An 18,635-nucleotide genomic window follows, 5' to 3' on the forward strand; every position below is an offset into this window, starting at 1 on the left:
AATATTCTTATAAAATTAACAATTCCTTAATAAAGACTATTGAAAATACTTTCGAAACGGAATGGATTAAAAAAATTCCAAACCGTCTTCTTTATGAGAAGAATACTATTTATTACATCATCTTAAATAATAATAAAAAGAAAAAAAGTAAACTTGCAGGAACAGTAACATAGTGGGGTACAGAAGATGGTGACAAACTGAGCAATATTATACTATAAAAAATTTAAAACTTAAAAATAAAAATAAATAAAATAATTTTTTTTTTAATCAAGTAACAGGGTCCACTAAATTTGAAAAAAACTGAAAAAAGGAACAAGCTTCAAGACAGGACCTGTTGAAGTAGAAGAAAGACCTTAGCTTCCTTCTCTACACACGTTGTCCCAATTTTTTTTAATTTTTACTGGAATTCAATTCAATCAAACATTTTAGCAAACATCTCTCTGTACCAGAGCAACACTCGAGTCTTATCTCTTCAACAAAACTAAACCCACCTCTCTTCCATTACGGAATATTTAAAACATTTAAAAGTTAAATTAAGGAATGTGTGCGCGTTACTCTTTGTATCTTTTCTCCACCCGCTTAATAACTGGCATCAACTGATACCAAGAAAAAGGGGAAATCAAACCGACCGAGAAACTGCGAAAGAATCAACGGAGGGAAGTGGGTTTTTATTTGGTGGAAGCTCAAATGACGTTTCGCTCTATCTTTTGTGTATCAAGCCTTCAGATCGGTAATGTTTTTTTTTTTTTTTTTTTTTTTTTTTTTGATTGATTTGGATGGTTTTTGTTTATGGTTTAGTTTAGATTTTGGAAATGATTAATGGTGAATAGAGTTGTCGTTTTTATGATTTGTTAGGTGGGTAAGTGGAAACAGGAATTTGAAAATGGAATTATGTGTATTAACTGAGCTTGCTGATTTAGTTTGGTAATCAATACTTAGTTTAAGCTGTTGAATAGAGGGTAATCTTTATATGTTTTATGGTGTTTGATTATGAATTGGTGGTTTGATTAATGTAGATTGATATTTTATAGGAGCGACAGGAGTAAGAAAGAGCCAACATGGAGGATTTTTTCACTGAAGGAATTACATTCTGCCACGAACAATTTCAATTACGATAACAAGCTCGGAGAAGGAGGATTTGGAAGTGTTTACTGGGGTCAGCTTTGGGATGGATCACAAGTAATGAATACATTTCCATTTGTTTTCTGGGTTAACAATATTATTGCAGTTCAAGTATTTTAATTTATGTTATGCAGGATTTTTCTTATTGATTTATCCATTACTGGTTACTTGATTGTGTGGAATCGGCCTTATCATGAAAGTACATTTTGTAGTTGGACTGTTGATTTAAGTGAAATTTTATAAGGATTAATGCTGCTTGTTAGAGCGTGTATACTATTGTTTTCTTGAAATTGTCTAAGTTTAGAAAATACTTTATATGAAATTTGATATTCGGAAGTAGCTTCAATCAACGTGAATCTTTGCCTCTTTAGAACTATTTTCATATTTAAAAGATAAATGAAGTTCTGTTAATGAGGCAAAAACTTAGTTCTCTTCTAGAATAACATGCAAAAGCTTACCTAGACGATGATATACAGTATATGATATAAGAAGAAGATGGAGCTGGAAATTAAAGACTGATCACCTTATCACAAACGTCAAGAATGTCTACTTTAGCTTCATCATGAAGGAATAATGTTGACACAGCCACAGAGATGAATGTTGCCTTTCTTGATTCAACATGTTTCCATGAGATCATGTAATATTGTCATTGTATGAACTGCATGCGTCTAAAAGTTTGAATTGGATTCCTTTGTTAAGGGCCTAATATTGCTAGTTACATGTGTTCCATTGAAATTCAAACTTCTTGACTTTAGCTAGTAAAAGTCAGGTGCTAAGGGGCAAGAGAGCTGGCCTGTATCTTGAGATTGAACAATACTTAAAACTTCTCGTCCAAGACCCTATTTTGATGGGACCTGCACTAGTTAACCCTTTTCCTTATTGCCTCCAAAGTCTGCTTTGTTATTGGTGCTTGCATTTGTAATTTCATTGCCCTTATTTTATATTGCTTCTCAGTATTTTCATTGCAAACCTTTGAATATTGGAGTTGTTTTCAGTCTGCTGTATGAACAATTTTCTTATCATTATCTGAGACTTAAACCTGAGGTCACAACTGTTCAACCAGTCTCTCTCTCTCACTGTGTTTGTGTGTGTTTTAAGTTGTGATAACAGAACACCATTTACATGCCATTTCAAATAAGATGATGTATGTATGTACGGGCTTGGAACTTGATTAAGATATGATTTTCCAAAAATACCTCACCTATCTCTCTAGACTTGTAAAAACTATTGACTAAATAAAACCCCGTGGTCACCCCTATTAGTGCCTGGGAGAACTCGAACTCAGAATTTATGAAACTATTTTTACTCTTTCACCATTAACTACCGATGGTGGATGGAAACACATAATTCCCTTTCATAATCTTAGTTTTTTTCTCCATACAAATTTGCTTAATTTTCACACACAATTAAACAAGTAAATCCAATTACAAAATGGACCAACCAAATGATTGAAACAGCTGCCTTAATAAATAAAATAGGTGAATCTTTGAGAGCCATGATTGCAAATGCTACATTACAAATCAAGAAGAAGAAGAAGAAGAAGACCCCATTTGCAGTTTTTGTCTTCTCCTGACACCAATCATTAGTGGGAGGCCTACTACCAGCTCTGCAAATGGGCCAACCTTCATGCATTAACCCAATCTTCCTAATTAATTGCAATTATTATTGTTAATTAGTTTTTGATTTGGTCTTAAGTACTTGCAGCTTTACTATGATTGGAATGATTGTGTAACATTTGTTTTTTTTTTATTCTTCTTCTAGGTAGTCTATTTGGTTAATCTAAAAATATGTACAAATATAATAATTATCAACTCAATTACACTGGTGCAAGATTAATATTAGTTAAGTGGGACTTTATATATAATATATGGATCTTTATGCGTTGACAAATATAATTTTAAAACTTTAAGGGATTGGTTGGTTAGAAGTTTGCTTTTTTCATTGATTTCTGGATTTAAACCACCTTAAGACCATTATCACATTTAGGTTTACTGGAACATTAGTTTGATGAGCTCGAAGATTAGTTGAGTGCACGAAGTTAGGCCGAACACCCCGGTTTTATATATAATTTTAAAGAAGATTTCCAAGTTTCCTTGCACCCACCAAAGTTACTCGTTACACCCAAAATCAATTCCAGCGGAGAAAATTCTCTCTTCATCACCATTTGAACTTCTGTCTCTTCTTTAAAACCCTCTCACTCGCACCTATTTCTTGTTAATGTCGGTCCAGCAAAACTGGTTTCATGTTCTTACTAATTTTTTACGTGAATATTCTTATGTTATCACCATCGACTCCACCGACTCCACTTTAAAAACTCCTTTTACACTAACTCCTGTAATTCGTGACGTCGGCTAGAAAGTGAAGTATATTTGAGTATTATAATATAAACTTTGGGAAGTGTTTTTTGAAACTGTTTGGTGAAAAGTTCATTAGCAAACCTTGGGTGGGAAAAACGTTTATCTTTTAAAAACTCCATATTTTTTGTTTAAGATTGATAAAAACAAAGATACAGTAGATTGTGTTTAATTTAAAACTTCATTTATGTAAAGTGTGAATTGGCAAATTCCTATCCTATCCCTCCTAATTGGCTGGATTCACGTGCACACTTTGGCTATCTTCAAAAGCCGCAGCCTACTTATTCCCATATCCAAACAACTTTTATTCGTTTTCTCTCTTCACTCCTCCTAGGGTTACACCCGTACTTACCTTCTACTTCCTTCCTCTTCTTCGTATTAAACCTTTAAGAAAACCCACAAATTCCTAACTTCTCCCTTTTTTTTTAATTTTATTATATTTTTGAGAAGGTTCGGAAACTCCACTTTTTTTACATAATTTTGACCAATTTATAAACGTTAGATTAATGTATTTTGTGGTTAAGATTAATCTAAATTAAAAATACAATAAATTAATTATAGAATTTTGATTGAATCTCAACAACTCAAATGTTTGATCCAATAGGGATGAAATCGATCGAGTATACTGATACTCAAACTCGACTTGGTTGTTATAGTATTGATTCGATCGAGTTGGTAATCGAGTTCGACTCGATTAGTTCAAGTTTTAGTCAGCTTTTCGAAACACTCGCGTGCATTCGATTATTTTCACCTAGATCCAACCACTATAAATTGTGTCAAATTTTGTTTAAAAAATGGTCTCGATACACAGATGATTTTTTGCATTAAAATTATAAAATTTTATTTGAATTTAAAAATTTCAAGCTTGGCCACATGAAAATTTATATATGTTGGATCTTATCAATATATGTTTGGATATTTTATTGTCACAAGAAACGAATCTTTTATAAACAAAGGTAGAATGGATACATGTAGGGGTTTTTTTTTTTTTTTTTTTATTATTCTTTAATTTTTTTTAAAAAAAAAAAATGACTTAAACCCAATATTTTTTTTTCTTAACCAGCAATTAATTATTTTGCATGTCAAATTATTTATTTTATTTGGTTTTTAATTCTACTGACAAATTTAATTTTGTTATGAATTGTTGTTATGACTTTTTGATAGTTGACACATCAATTGATTGACTTACCACCTACCATCAATACTAATTTTTAATGTAACACTTTTTTTTTTAATAGTTTTATTTTTAAACAGTTTCCTTGTTTGGGCGGTTAAATGCCTCCATCATACTAGTTTTTTAATTGCATTGTCAATTCCCTCTATTTTTTTATTTAATTCTGTTAATTTTATTATAGTTTCAATGTATATAAAAAAATCAAAATATAAGATTAATCCACAATTTCACTGATTTTTTACCGTCTTTTCTTTCATTTATTTGTTTAAAATTTGAAAATATTTTTGTATTATCTCTTTCGGAACATATACTATAATTGAGACATTTATAAATGAAAGTTCCAATTTTTATGGATTGTGAAATAATATTATCTATATTAATGGGTAGTCAATACAATGAATTTGTTTTTTATTTTTTAATGGAAAGTTAGGTCATTAAGTCTTTTCAAAGACTATCATCACCCCTATTCATTAAATAAAAGAAAAATGCCAATTTTTATGAGACATCATGATGTTTGATAGATGCTATAAAGAGATAAGAATGGGTTTGTGTAGATTGAATTTTGGAACATTGTCACATTTCAATAAGAGTAAAACGACTTTTCCCACCAAAAAGTTTCAAAATATTACTTCAAAGTTTATATTCGTTAATACCCAAATACATTGTACTTTCTCATCGGATTCGCGAGTTACAGGAAAGGGTAAAAGAGATTTTGTAGAATGAAGCATGTGATCGAATGGTAGACTATTAATATTTGTTCATCGGAATCAGTCGAAATCACTAAAAAAAAACTTACTTTGTGGTAATCAACAATTGCAAGAAATCAGTGTTAGATTGAGAGGGGTTTTTAGAGAGGAGACAGGTTCAAATGGTGGCGTACAGAAAGATTTTTCGTAGTTAGAATCACTTTGGGTAGTAACGGAATATTAACTTTGGGTGGAAAAGGTCATTAAGGCAACCTGGGTGGAAAAAAGTCGTTTACTCTTTCAATAATACACTAATAAAATATCACAATAATACATTAATCAAATTCATAACATGTGCCACCCCACTAAATGAACATTTCATCTAATTACCACTTTAATTTCCATATAAAATCCTTGAATTTTATCTATATTAATAATTTTATCATAGTTTATAACATTATCAAATTAAAAATTCTTTAAAACTTATTAAATACTCTGAAACGGAACAGATTTGAATATCTTATAAAATTACATTCCTTAATAAAGACGTTTGAAATACTTTCGAAACGGAATGGATTAAAAAAATTCCAAACCGTCTTCCTTTATGAGAATACTATTTATTACATCATCTTAAAATAATAATAAAAAGAAAAAAAAAAAGTTAAATTGCAGAACAGTAACATAGTGGTGTACAGAAGATGGTGACAACGAGGCAATATTATACTATAAAAAATTTAAAACTTAAAAAATAAAAAAAAATAATTTTTTTTTAATCAAGTAACGGGTCCACTAGCAATTTGAAAAAACAGAAAAAGAACAACTTCAAGACAGGACACGGACGTTGAAGTAAGAAAAGACTTAGCTTCCTTCTCTTCACACTTTGTCCCAATTTTTTTAATTTTTACTGGAATTCAATTCAATCAAACATTTTAGCAAACATCTCTCTGTCCAAGCGCAACACTCGAGTCTTATCCTCTTCAACAAAACTAAACCACCCCTCTCTTCCATTTTACGAAAAGTTAAATTAAGGAATGTGTCGCGTTACTCTTTGTATCTTTTCTCCACCCGCTTAATACTGGCATCAACTGATACCAAGAAAGGGGAAATCAAACCGACCGAGAACTGCGAAGAATCAACGAGAGGGAAGTGGGTTTTATTTGGTGGAAGCTCAAATGACGTTTCGCTCTATCTTTTGTTGTATCAAGCCTCAGATCGGTAATGTTTTTTTTTTTTTTTTTTTTTTTTTTTTTTTTGTGATTGATTTGGATGGTTTTGTGTTATGGGTTTAGTTTAGATTTTGAAATGATTATGGGTTGAATAGTGTTGTCCGTTCAAGCGTTTGATTAGGCCTTCAAATTACAGAAACCATTTAAATTTGATTTAATAATTATGGCTATAAATGTGATTATTTTTCGTTATTATTTTCCTTCATTGATTTTGTTTCCTCTTCCCTTCTTATTATTTGAAGTCCTAAGATTTCCTAACTAGGAGAATTAAAAGAAAGTTATGACAACGTCCTTGAAAGCAATTATAAGCCTACAAATGACCGTTTGTTCTGATTGTAAATTCAACCGTTAAACCCGATTCCATCGGTGTAGCCCACAGTCAGGACCCAAAGCCCGACATGGGCACCATTCTCGTGAAACGCATGAATGCTCAAATTCCATTAATGCATTCATTTCAACTCCTCCCATTCTCGTGATCTAATAAATTTGTTTCACTTTTATTTCATTTATCATCCTGACCCATCTCATTAACTCCACCCTCACCCCTCTATAAACCCTAACCCCATGACCCCAATTTACTCGTGCTCACTCTCAAGCAATGGCACACTTTTTCTCAGTACAAAGCCTTTTAACCCTCTTCCTCTGTGTTTTACCATTTGCTACGCCTTTCACTGTCATTTCCGATTCCGGCACGCCGCCACCGGCCCTTGTTGACGGGCCTCAATCTGGGTTTTCGATGAACAAAAACATGGCCCGTACCGACGCCCGCGAGCAAGAGGCAGTCTATGACATTATGCGCGCGACGGGAAATGATTGGGCCACCGAGATTCCTGACGTTTGCCGTGGCCGGTGGCACGGAATCGAGTGCATGCCTGATAAAGATAATGTGTACCATGTAGTGTCCTTGATGTTCGGAGCTTTGTCCGATGATACGGCCTTTCCAACATGTGATCCGACCCGGTCTTATATTTCAGAGTCTATCACCAAGCTTCCTTATATTAGAAATTTGTTCTTTTACCGTTGTTTCAGCCATAATCCTCAGCCAATCCCAGCCTTTTTGGGCCGGTTGGGCCCAACATTACAAACTTTGGTGCTAAGGGAAAATGGGCATGTGGGTCCAATCCCTAGTGAACTAGGCAATCTTAACCGTTTAAGAGTTCTTGATCTCCACAAAAATAATCTCAACGGTTCAATACCCTTTTCATTGGGTAGGATCACCGGTTTAAGGTCGTTAGATTTGAGCGGGAACAGATTAACCGGTTCAATACCCGGTTTAAGCTTCCCAGTTTTGAATGTTATGGACTTGAGCCAAAATCTACTCAATGGCTCTATCCCATCTGGTCTTGGTACTTGTCATTCTCTAATTAAGATAGATTTTAGCCATAATCGTCTCACTGGTTCAATACCCGATTCCTTTGATGGTCTAAAAGAACTTATTCTTATAGATTTAAGTTATAATCGTCTTTCTAATCCATTTTCAATATCGCTTAAGAAATTAAATTCCCTTCAAACTCTAATTCTCAAAGACAATCAAATGGGTTCGATAACAATCCGTGATGATAGTTTTGAAGGTATGAAGGGTTTAATGATACTTATTCTATCCAACATGAATTTGTATGGTCAAATCCCTGAGTCACTAGGTCGTTTACCAAATCTTCGTGTTCTTCATCTTGATCAAAACCACTTCAATGGTTCCGTTCCTTCAAATTTCAAAGACTTAAAGCACCTCAGCGAATTGCGACTAAACGATAATCAATTAACAGGGCCACTTCCATTTGAGAGAGAATTGGTTTGGAGGATGAAAAGAAAGCTTAGGCTTTACAATAATTCAGGACTTTGCTACAAGGCAAAGAATGGTTTTGAAGATGGTTTGGATTCGTCCATCAATTCGGACATCGGGTTATGTGAAACAGGTCGACCCGTTCCAGGGAAGTCGGTGCAACATCTTTCTGCACTTGATGAAGATGAGGCAGGATCAAGAACAATGAATAGATCAAGTGGTGCAATTCATAAAGCTTCAGTCACTGCTGGATTGCATCAACTAACAACAGTTATTGTGTTTATTTTATTTTTATTGTAAACAAAATTGTAACTCAATCTTTTCCAATGTCTCATAAATAAGTTGGGTTGTTAATTTATAGCAATTTTATGCTTAAGATTCTTTGGGCCTCAAATTTTGCCTTACTTTTATGGGCATGGGCTGGTTTTGTCTCAATCTCAAAATCCTGTTACTGCCCTGTAGAAGTATAACATCGAAAAATAATATGAATTTATGCTCGAAATTTCAAAAACACTCACAATATTTTTTCTAAAAATAAAAATAAAAATCAATTAGGTAGTCTTCATTACAAAACTAACATATTTTTTCAACGGTGATAAGTAAAATCAACTTAATTTATATAACTCTTTTCGAATTAAAGAAAGTTATAAATAAAAATCTATTTTCTATGAATCATTTTGAATTACAGATATGAGATTATGTTTTACAAATCTTTTAATACAAAAGTTGTGAGTATTAGAAAGTAAAGAGGGAAATACGTACTTTTTTTTCTTTTTTTATCATCGGGGTGTCTGGGTCAGCTTGCGCGTACCTTAACTAATCTCCCAAGACTGTGAATCTATTGGCCAGATAAGAGCCCCAATGACCATCTTTATTAGTGTTTGAAATGACTCGAACTCAAGAACTTATAAAACCTTTTTTACTCTTTCACCATCAAACTACCCAATGGTGGATAGAAACACATAATTCCCTTTCATAATTCTTAGTTTGTTCTTCATACAAATTGGTTAATGAAGCTTAATTTAATCACACACAATTAAACAAGTAAATACCCAATTACAAAATGGACCAACCAAATGATTGAAACAGCTGCCTTAATAAAATAAAATAGGTGAATCTTTGAGAGCCATGATTGCAAATGCTACATTACAAAATCAAGAAGAAGAAGAAGAAGAGACCCATTTGCAGTTTTTGTCTTCTCCTGACACCAATCATTAGTGGGAGGTCTACTACCAGCTCTGCAAATCGGCCAAAAAGGCAACAACTTCATGCATTAACACAATCTTCCTAATTAATTGCAATTATTATTGTTAATTAGTTTTTGATTTGGTCATTAAGTACTTGCAGCTTTACTATGATTGGAATGATTGTGTAACATTTGTTTTTTTTATTCTTCTTCTAGGATATGTCTTATTTGGTTAATCTAAAGAATATGTACAAATTATAATAATTATCAACTCAATTAACACTCGGTGCAAGATTAATATTATGATAAGTGGGACTATATAAACATAATATATGGTATCCTTTATGCGTTGATCAAATATAATTTTAAAACTCTAAGGGATTAGTTTAGTGGTCAAGAATGTTTGCTTTTTTCATTGACTTCTTGGATTTAAACCACCTTAAGACCATATATCACATTTGTGACTTACCTAGAACATTGAGTTTGAATGAGCTTCGAAGATTAGTTGAGGTACACGTAAGCTAGGCCGGACACCCCGGGTTATATATATAATTTTAAAGACAATTTCCCACCCAAAGTTATCCGTTACTACCCAAAATCAATTCCAGCAGAGAAAATTATCTCTATCATCACCATTTGAACTTCGTGTCTCTTCTCTATAAAACCTCTTTCACTCCGACACCTAATTTCTTGCTAATCGTCGGTCATCGCAAAACTAGGGTTTCATGTTCTTAACTAATTTTTTACGGTGAATATTCTATATGTTATCACCATTCGATCCACCAGCCTCCACTTTATAAAATCCCTTTTACACTAACTCCTGGTAATTCGTAGAACGTCGGCTGAGAAAGTGAAGTATATTTTGAGTATTAACGTGGAATATAAACTTTGGGTGGGAAGTGTTATTTTGAAACTGTTTGGGTGAAAAAGTGTCATTAAAGCAAACCTTGGGTGGGAAAAATTCGTTTATTCTTTTAAAAACTCCAATATTTTTGTTGTTAAGATTGATAAAACATAAAGATACAGTAGATTTAGTGTTAATTTAAAAATCATTCATTTATGTTAAGTGTGAATTGGACAAATTCCTATCCTATCCTCGCCCTAATTGGCTGGATTCACGTGCACACATTTTGGCTATCTTCAAAAGCCGCAGCCTTACTTATTCCCATATCCAAACAAGCGTTTTATTCGTTTTCTTCTCTTCACTGCTCCTATGGTACTACACCCGTAACATTACCTTGTACTTCCTTTCCTCTTCTTCGTATTAAACCTTTAAGAAAACCCGCAAAATTCCTAACTTCTCCCCCTTTTTTTTTTTAATTCTTTTATTATATTTTTGGAGAAGGGTCGGAAACTCCACTTTTTTTACATAAATTTGACACAATTTATGAACCGTTAGATTAATGTATTTCAATGGTTGAGATTACATCTAAATTAAAAAATTTACAGTATATATTAATTATAGAATTTGTATCGAATCTCAACAACTCAAATGATTGATCCAAATAGGGATGAAATTATAGAATTTGTATCGAATCTCAACAACTCAAATGATTGATCCAAATAGGGATGAAATCGAGTTGAGTATCTGGGTACTCAAACTCGACTTGGTTGTTGTAGTATTGAGTTCGAGTTCAAGCTCGGTTAGTCGAGCTTTTTGTAATAATAATCGAATTCAACTTGCGTGCAATTTAGCTCGGTTTTCACCGGTAGATCCAACCACTTATAAATTGTGTCAGATTTTGTGTTAAAAAAATGGTTCTCGATAAACACAGATGATTTTTTGCATTAAAAATTATAAAAATTTTATTTGAATTTAAAAATTTTCAAGCTTGGCCACATGAAAATTTATGTAATATGTTAGATCTTATCAATATTATATGTTTGGATTATTTTATTGTCACGAGAAACGAATCTTTTATAAACCAAAGGTAGAATTGGATACATGTGAGGGTGTTTTTTTTTTTTTTTTTTTTAAACAATTTTTTTAATTATTTCTTTAATTTTTTTAAAAAGAAAATAACTTAAACCCAATATTTTTTTTTCTTAACCAAGCAATTAATTATTGATTAGCATGTCAAATTATTTATTTTATTTGGTTTTTAATTCTACTAGACAAATTTAATTTTGTTATTGAATTGTTGTTATGACTTATTGATAGTTGACACATCAATTGAGTTGAACTTACCACCTACCATCAATACTAAGTTTTTTAATGTAACACTTTTTTTTTTTAAACTATGTTTTATTATTTGGTAACAAAGAAATCTTCCCCACTTGTTTGGGCGGTTAAATGCCTCCATCATACTAAGTTTTTTAATTGCAATTGATCAATTCCCTCTATATCTATTTAATTTCTGTTAATTTTATTATAGTTTCAATGTATATATAAAAAATCAAAATATTAAGATTAATCCAGCAATTTCACTGATTTTTTACCGTCTTTTCTTTCATTTATTTGTTTAAAATTTGATAATATTTTTTGTATTATCTCTTTCGGAACCATATACTATAATTGAGACATTTATAAATGAAAGTTTCCAATTTTTATGGATTGTGAAATAAATAGGTATCTATATTAAATTGGTAGGCATCAATCAAATGAATTTGGTTTTTATTTTTTAATGGAAATAGTTAGGTCAATTAAGTCATTTCACAAGACTATCATCACCCCTATTCATTAAATAAAAAGAAAAATGCCCAATTTTTATGACGTGATCATGATGTTGATAGATATTAGATGCTGTAAAGAGATAAGAATGGGTTTGTAAAATGGTCCAAGACAAGATTGAATTTTGGAACATTTGTCACATTTCAGTAAGAGTAAAACGACTTTTTCACACCCAAGGTTTGCCTTTATGACATTTTCCCACCCAAAAAGTTTCAAAATATCACTTACAAAGTCTATATTTCGTTAATACCCAAAATACACTGTACTTTCTCAGTCGGTATTCGACGAGTTATCAAGAGTTAGAGTAAAAAGGATTTTGTAGAATGGATATCTGTGGATCAAATGGTGGTGACTGATTAAATATTTGTTGTCGGAATCAGCCGAAAATCAGTTAAGAACAAGAAATTTTAACTTTATGGTGATTAATAATTGGTAAGAACTCATGTGTAAGATTAAGAGAGATTTTATAGAGAGGAGACCAAAGGTTCAAATGGTAGCGTACATAGATAATTTCTGCAGTCAAAATCGACTTTGAGTAGTAACAGAATATTAACTTTGGGTGGGAAAGTGTCATTAAAGCAAACCTTGGGTGGGAAAAAGTCGTTTACTCTTTCAATAATACACTAAAATAAAATATCACAATAATACATTAATCAAATTCATAACAACGGTTGCCCATTACCCACTAAATGATAACGATTTCATCTACTAATTACCACGTTTAATTTCCATATAAAATCCTTGAATTTTATCAATTATTAAATAATTTTATCATAGTTTAATAACATTATCAAATTAAAAATTCCTTAATAAAACTTATTAAATACTTCCGAAACGGAACAGATATTGAATATTTCTTATAAAATTAACAATTCCTTAATAAAGACGTATTGAAAATACTTTCGAAACGGAATGGATTAAAAAAATTCCAAACCGTCTTCCTTTATGAGAAGAATACTATTTATTACATCATCTTAAAATAATAATAAAAAAGAAAAAAAGTTAAACTTGCAGGAACAGTAACATAGTGGTGTACAGAAGATGGTGACAAACTGAGCAATATTATACTATAAAAAATTTAAAACTTAAAAATAAAAATAAATAAAATAATTTTTTTTTTAATCAAGTAACAGGGTCCCACTAGCAATTTGAAAAAAACTGAAAAAAGGAAACAAGCTTCAAGACAGGAACCTGTTGAAGTAAGAAAAGACCTTAGCTTCCTTCTCTTACACACGTTGTCCCAATTTTTTTTTAATTTTTACTGGAATTCAATTCAATCAAACATTTTAGCAAACATCTCTCTGTACCAAGCGCAACACTCGAGTCTTATCCTCTTCAACAAAACTAAACCCACCCTCTCTTCCATTTACGGAATATTTAAAACATTTAAAAGTTAAATTAAGGAATGTGTGCGCGTTACTCTTTGTATCTTTTCACCCCGCCCCCACGTAATAACTGGCATCAACTGATACCAAGAAAAAAGGGAAATCAAACCGACAGAAATGCGAAAGAATCAACGAGAGGGAAGTGGGTTTCTATTGGTGGAAGCTCAAATGACGTTTCGCTCTATCTTTTGTTGTATCAAGCCTTCAGAGCGTAATGTTTTTTTTTTTTTTTTTTTTTTTTTTGATTGATTTGGATGGTTTTGTGTTTAGGGTTTAGTTTAGATTTGGAAATGATTAATGGGTTGAATAGAGTTGTGTTTTTAGATTTGTTAGGTGGGTAAGTGGAAACAGGAATTTGAAAATGGAATTATGTGTATTAACTGAGCTTGCTGATTTAGTTTGGTAATCAATACTTAGTTTAAGCTGTTGATAGAGGGTAATCTTTATATGTTTTATGGTGTTTGATTATGAATTGGTGGTTTGGTTAATGGAGATTGGTATTTATAGGGCGACAGGAGTAAGAAAGAGCCGACCTGGAGGATTTTTTCACTGAAGGAATTACATTCTGCCACGAACAATTTAATTACGATAACAAGCCGGAGAAGGAGGATTTGGAAGTGGTACTGGGGTCAGCTTTGGGATGGATACAAGTAATGAATACATTTCCATTGTTTCTGGGGAACATATTATTGCAGTTCAAGTATTTTAATTTATGTTATGCAGGATTTTTCTTATTGATTTATCCATTACTGGTTACTTGATTGTGTGGAATCGACCTTACCAGGAAAGTACATTTGGTAGTTGGACTGTTGATTTAAGTGAAATTTTATAAGGATTAATGCTGCTTGTTAGAGCGTGTATACTATTGTTTTCTTGAAATTGTCTAAGTTTAGAAAATACTTTATATGAAATTTGATATTCGGAAGTAGCTTCAATCAACGTGAATCTTTGCCTCTTAACTATTTTCATATTTAAAAGATAAATGAAGTTCTGTTAATGAGGCAAAAACTTAGTTCTCTTCTAGAATAACATGCAAAACCTTACCTAGACGATGATATACAGTATATGATATAAGAAGAAGATGGAGCTGGAAATTAAAGACTGATCACCTTATCACAAACGTCAAGAATGTCTACTTTAGCTTCATCATGAAGGAATAATGTTGACACAGCCACAGAGATGAATGTTGCCTTTTTTGATTCAACATGTTTCCATGAGATCATGTAATATTGTCGTTGTATGAACTGCATGCGTCTAAAAGTTTGAATTGGATTCCTTTGTTAAGGGCCTACTATTGCTAGTTACATGTGTTCCATTGAAATTCAAACTTCTTGACTTTAGCTAGTAAAAGTCATGTGCTAAGGGGCAAGAGAGCTGGCCTGTATCTTGAGATTGAACAATACCCTAGTTTGATGGGACCTGCACTAGTTAACCCTTTTCCTTATTGCCTCCAAAGTCTGCTTTGTTATTGGTGCTTGCATTTGTAATTTCATTGCCCTTATTTTATATTGCTTCTCAGTATTTTCATTGCAAACCTTTGAATATTGGAGTTGTTTTCAGTCTGCTGTATGAACAATTTTCTTATCATTATCTGAGACTTAAACCTGAGGTCACAACTGTTCAACCAGTCTCTCTCTCTCACTGTGTTTGTGTGTGTTTTAAGTTGTGATAACAGAACACCATTTACGTGCCATTTCAAATAAGATGATGTATGCATGTACGGGCTTGGAACTTGATTAAGATATGATTTTCCAAAAGAAATCATATAATAACAATGTTTGTGTTGATACTGGATTTTTTTTTTCTCAAGTGAGTTGTACTGGTCATTGATTATCAGGGAGGATATGGAATTGAGTTGTTATATAGAGATACGAAAGATTTAATGGACAGTGCTGGGATATCCTCATTCTAATAAAATATCAGAAAGTGCCATTTAGGCATGGCGGCAATATCTAGGTTTGGTCTAGAAACCATTTGTATTCCAACATTTCATAAATGCCCTGTACCCTTGAATTACTTCACCTTAGTTTGAGTCTAAATTTGATAACACTATCTTCTAATTTCTTCGCTAGGCTTTAGTAAATAGATTGAACTGAAACCAACTTACTTCCAAATTCTGGGCCAGAAAGGGACTTTGATTAACATGTAGCTTTTTGTAACCAAAAATTGGTGCCTTCTCGAGCTGTAGGCTGATGAAGCTGAGCATGCTAACAAGTAAGCAGAATTCAGCTGCACCTGCAGTAAATTTCTTTAGGAGAATGTTAATGCAATCAACATGATGCCTACATTGGTGGTCCTTAAAGCTGATAGAAAAATGAACTTTATGTTGTTTAAGAATAGATTTTTTATGTCCCTTTTGGGAACCTCAGTAGCCTTTGGGCTGAGGCTGAACATGCTAACAAGAAAAATTCAAATGCACCCTATAATGCAGAATTCTGTAATACTCTGTGTGCATGTGCGAGTTATACTAGTGTTATACTGTATCAGATAAACTGCTATATTCTTTGTAATTAGATATGACTTTATGTTATCATCCAAAATATAACTTTTGAAAGAAATTGCGAGTATACAAATAACGATATTAATATTATGTACACTTATCTGCAGATTGCAGTTAAGAGATTAAAAGTCTGGAGCAACAAAGCAGATCTGGAATTCGCTGTTGAGGTTGAGATACTGGCTCGAGTTCGGCACAAGAATCTGCTGAGTTTGCGTGGCTATTGTGCCGAAGGACAAGAGCGCCTGATTGTATATGACTATATGCCCAATTTGAGCTTGCTCTCTCATCTTCATGGACAGCACTCATCAGAATGCCTTCTCGATTGGAACAGAAGGATGAATATTGCAATAGGATCTGCCGAGGGAATTGCGTAAGTATTAACCCAGCTTCTGTCTCTTTAATTTGATTACCACATACACTAACCTCTCAATTTTGATTGATACAGCTATCTTCACCACCATGCTACCCCGCATATAATCCATAGAGACATCAAAGCTAGCAATGTGTTGTTAGATGCTGATTTTCAGGCTCAGGTTGCTGATTTTGGTTTTGCTAAGCTTATCCCAGATGGTGCAACGCACGTGACTACAAGAGTTAAGGGTACCCTTGGCTACCTTGCCCCCGAATATGCTATGCTAGGAAAAGCATCAGAGAGTTGTGATGTATACAGCTTTGGCATTCTCTTGCTCGAACTGACCAGCGGCAAGAAACCCCTTGAAAAACTAAGTTCCGCCTTGAAACGCACTATTACAGAGTGGGCGTTGCCACTGGCTTGCCAGAAGAAGTTCAACGAGCTGGCAGATCCAAGGTTGAATGGGAAGTTTGTAGAGGAAGAGTTGAAAAGAGTCGTACTTGTTTCGCTTATATGTGCTCATAGTCAGCCCGAGAAAAGACCCACCATGCTTGAGGTATTGGAGTTACTAAAAGGACAATCAAAAGAGAAGTTAGCTGAATTAGAAAATGATGAACTGTTCAACAGCCCTCAGTCTGCAGATTATAAAGACGGGACAGCAGTTCCTGAAGATAGCTCAGACTTAATCTCAGAAGAGGAGGAGGCTAAACAGGAAGTGGAGGAGGAGATTGAACCCGAAAAGGCTCAAAATAACTGAGAAGTAAATGACACAAAAATGTGAAATAGAATCTTGGCTTGCCAGGCTTTTTGGTTTTTTTTTTTTTAGGTACTGAAGGGCAAAGGTGGAGGTGGCTGTGGCATTTAATAGCAAGTGCAGGAAGCATGTTTGCAGGAGTGGTGTGAAAGTAAAGGTTGGTTTGTGTGTAGTACCATTTAATGTAAATTAATGACACAAAACTCTTTCTCGTGTTTATTGGGGTGGTGTGTAGTCATAGGAAAAAGCAGGCTTCTTAATGGTGTGTTGATGTGGGAAAATGTTTAGGTGAATTGGATTGCAATGTTTAAATGGGATCATTTTGTTTTGGCCTCGAGTGAAAACTTTTATGAATAGTCATATTCAAATTTGTTTAAGAACCTTTTAATATTTTTAAATTTTTTTTTTTAGGGTATCTAGTTAGATTTCAAAAGTATTTATAGGATTTAAAATAAGCTAGTTTACGATTTATGAGAAAAAGTTCAAATTTTGAGTTTTTCCCATAAACTCTTTTTGAGGTTATTTAAATTGTTAAAATTTCAAAAATATTTTTATTCAATTTTATAAATTTGATTTGATCTATTCTTGTATATTAAAAACATTTTTGGTAAATTAATATTAGAGAGTTCTTTACATTTTCCAACCTAAACAAGTATCAAAAACTTTTACAAAAACTATACTCTAATAAGTTCTTCCATAAGCTCTTTTCAAAAGAAGCCATACCAAACAGACCTTAAATGTACTATTCATTTCAATATTACCTTTTCTTTTTTTGGATGATTAGAGGTATCCGAGTTAGTTTACGCATACTTTAATTAATCTCTTAAGACCCAAAAACTACAAGCCGTTATGAACAATTGAGAAGAGACTCAAATACAAAACCTCTTCAGTAATACATCAAGAATCTCCATTGAACTACTCGGCCACTTAACATTACCTTTTATTTTCAATAAATGCAAATTTATCTCTTATTCTCTTTTCAACTCCAAAAGTAAAAGCATTTCCTCACTTCTTTATATTTTTTTTCCTTTACAACTTATAACAAACAAACAAATTAGATAAAAAACTATTATTCAAAATGCAATTAAAATTTTAAGGTCTTTTCCATTCAATATATTTATGAAAAGATTTGATAAGAAAACATTTGTCCGTATTCTGTTTGTCTTTTAACCCTTTCTAGTCATCTTATTTAAGGGTATGTTTACAACGTGAAATTATTTTTTAACCGAGGGCTATACATAATTTATGGTTGTCATAGCATCACTCAATTAAAATAAGGTGCAAAGATCTTTTGTAATGACAACTGGGATGTAAAGCATAATCTTGTTCATGTACTGCCTATGGCTAAATACCTCAATACCTCAATCAATCCAATCGAAGCTGATTATTACCAAGAATGGCCGATTGAATTTAAAACCATTTGATTAAGCAAATACTGGTACCTC

The 18,635-nt window shown here is 32.7% G+C and overlaps 2 protein-coding genes across 2 annotated transcripts; both read left to right on the top strand.

The window, feature by feature from the left end:
- The first annotated feature begins 444 nt into the window (after positions 1-444).
- Positions 445-17,567, top strand: LOC116130192 (PTI1-like tyrosine-protein kinase At3g15890). The gene is given in 5 exon segments (XM_031415936.1): positions 445-712; positions 715-730; positions 1,032-1,179; positions 16,192-16,454; positions 16,530-17,567. Coding segments are annotated over 5 exon segments (1,116 nt in total). The 5' UTR covers positions 445-687; the 3' UTR covers positions 17,194-17,567.
- Positions 7,161-8,668, top strand: LOC116130181 (protein TOO MANY MOUTHS). The gene has a single exon (XM_031415933.1). The coding sequence runs from the start codon at positions 7,161-7,163 to the stop codon at positions 8,640-8,642; it is 1,482 nt and encodes a 493-aa protein (XP_031271793.1). The 3' UTR covers positions 8,643-8,668.
- Positions 17,568-18,635: the final 1,068 nt, after the last annotated feature.

This window comes from Pistacia vera, unplaced genomic scaffold (genome assembly GCF_008641045.1).
Source record: "Pistacia vera cultivar Batoury unplaced genomic scaffold, PisVer_v2 Contig106, whole genome shotgun sequence".
In the NCBI taxonomy this organism is placed as follows: Eukaryota; Viridiplantae; Streptophyta; class Magnoliopsida; order Sapindales; family Anacardiaceae; genus Pistacia; species Pistacia vera.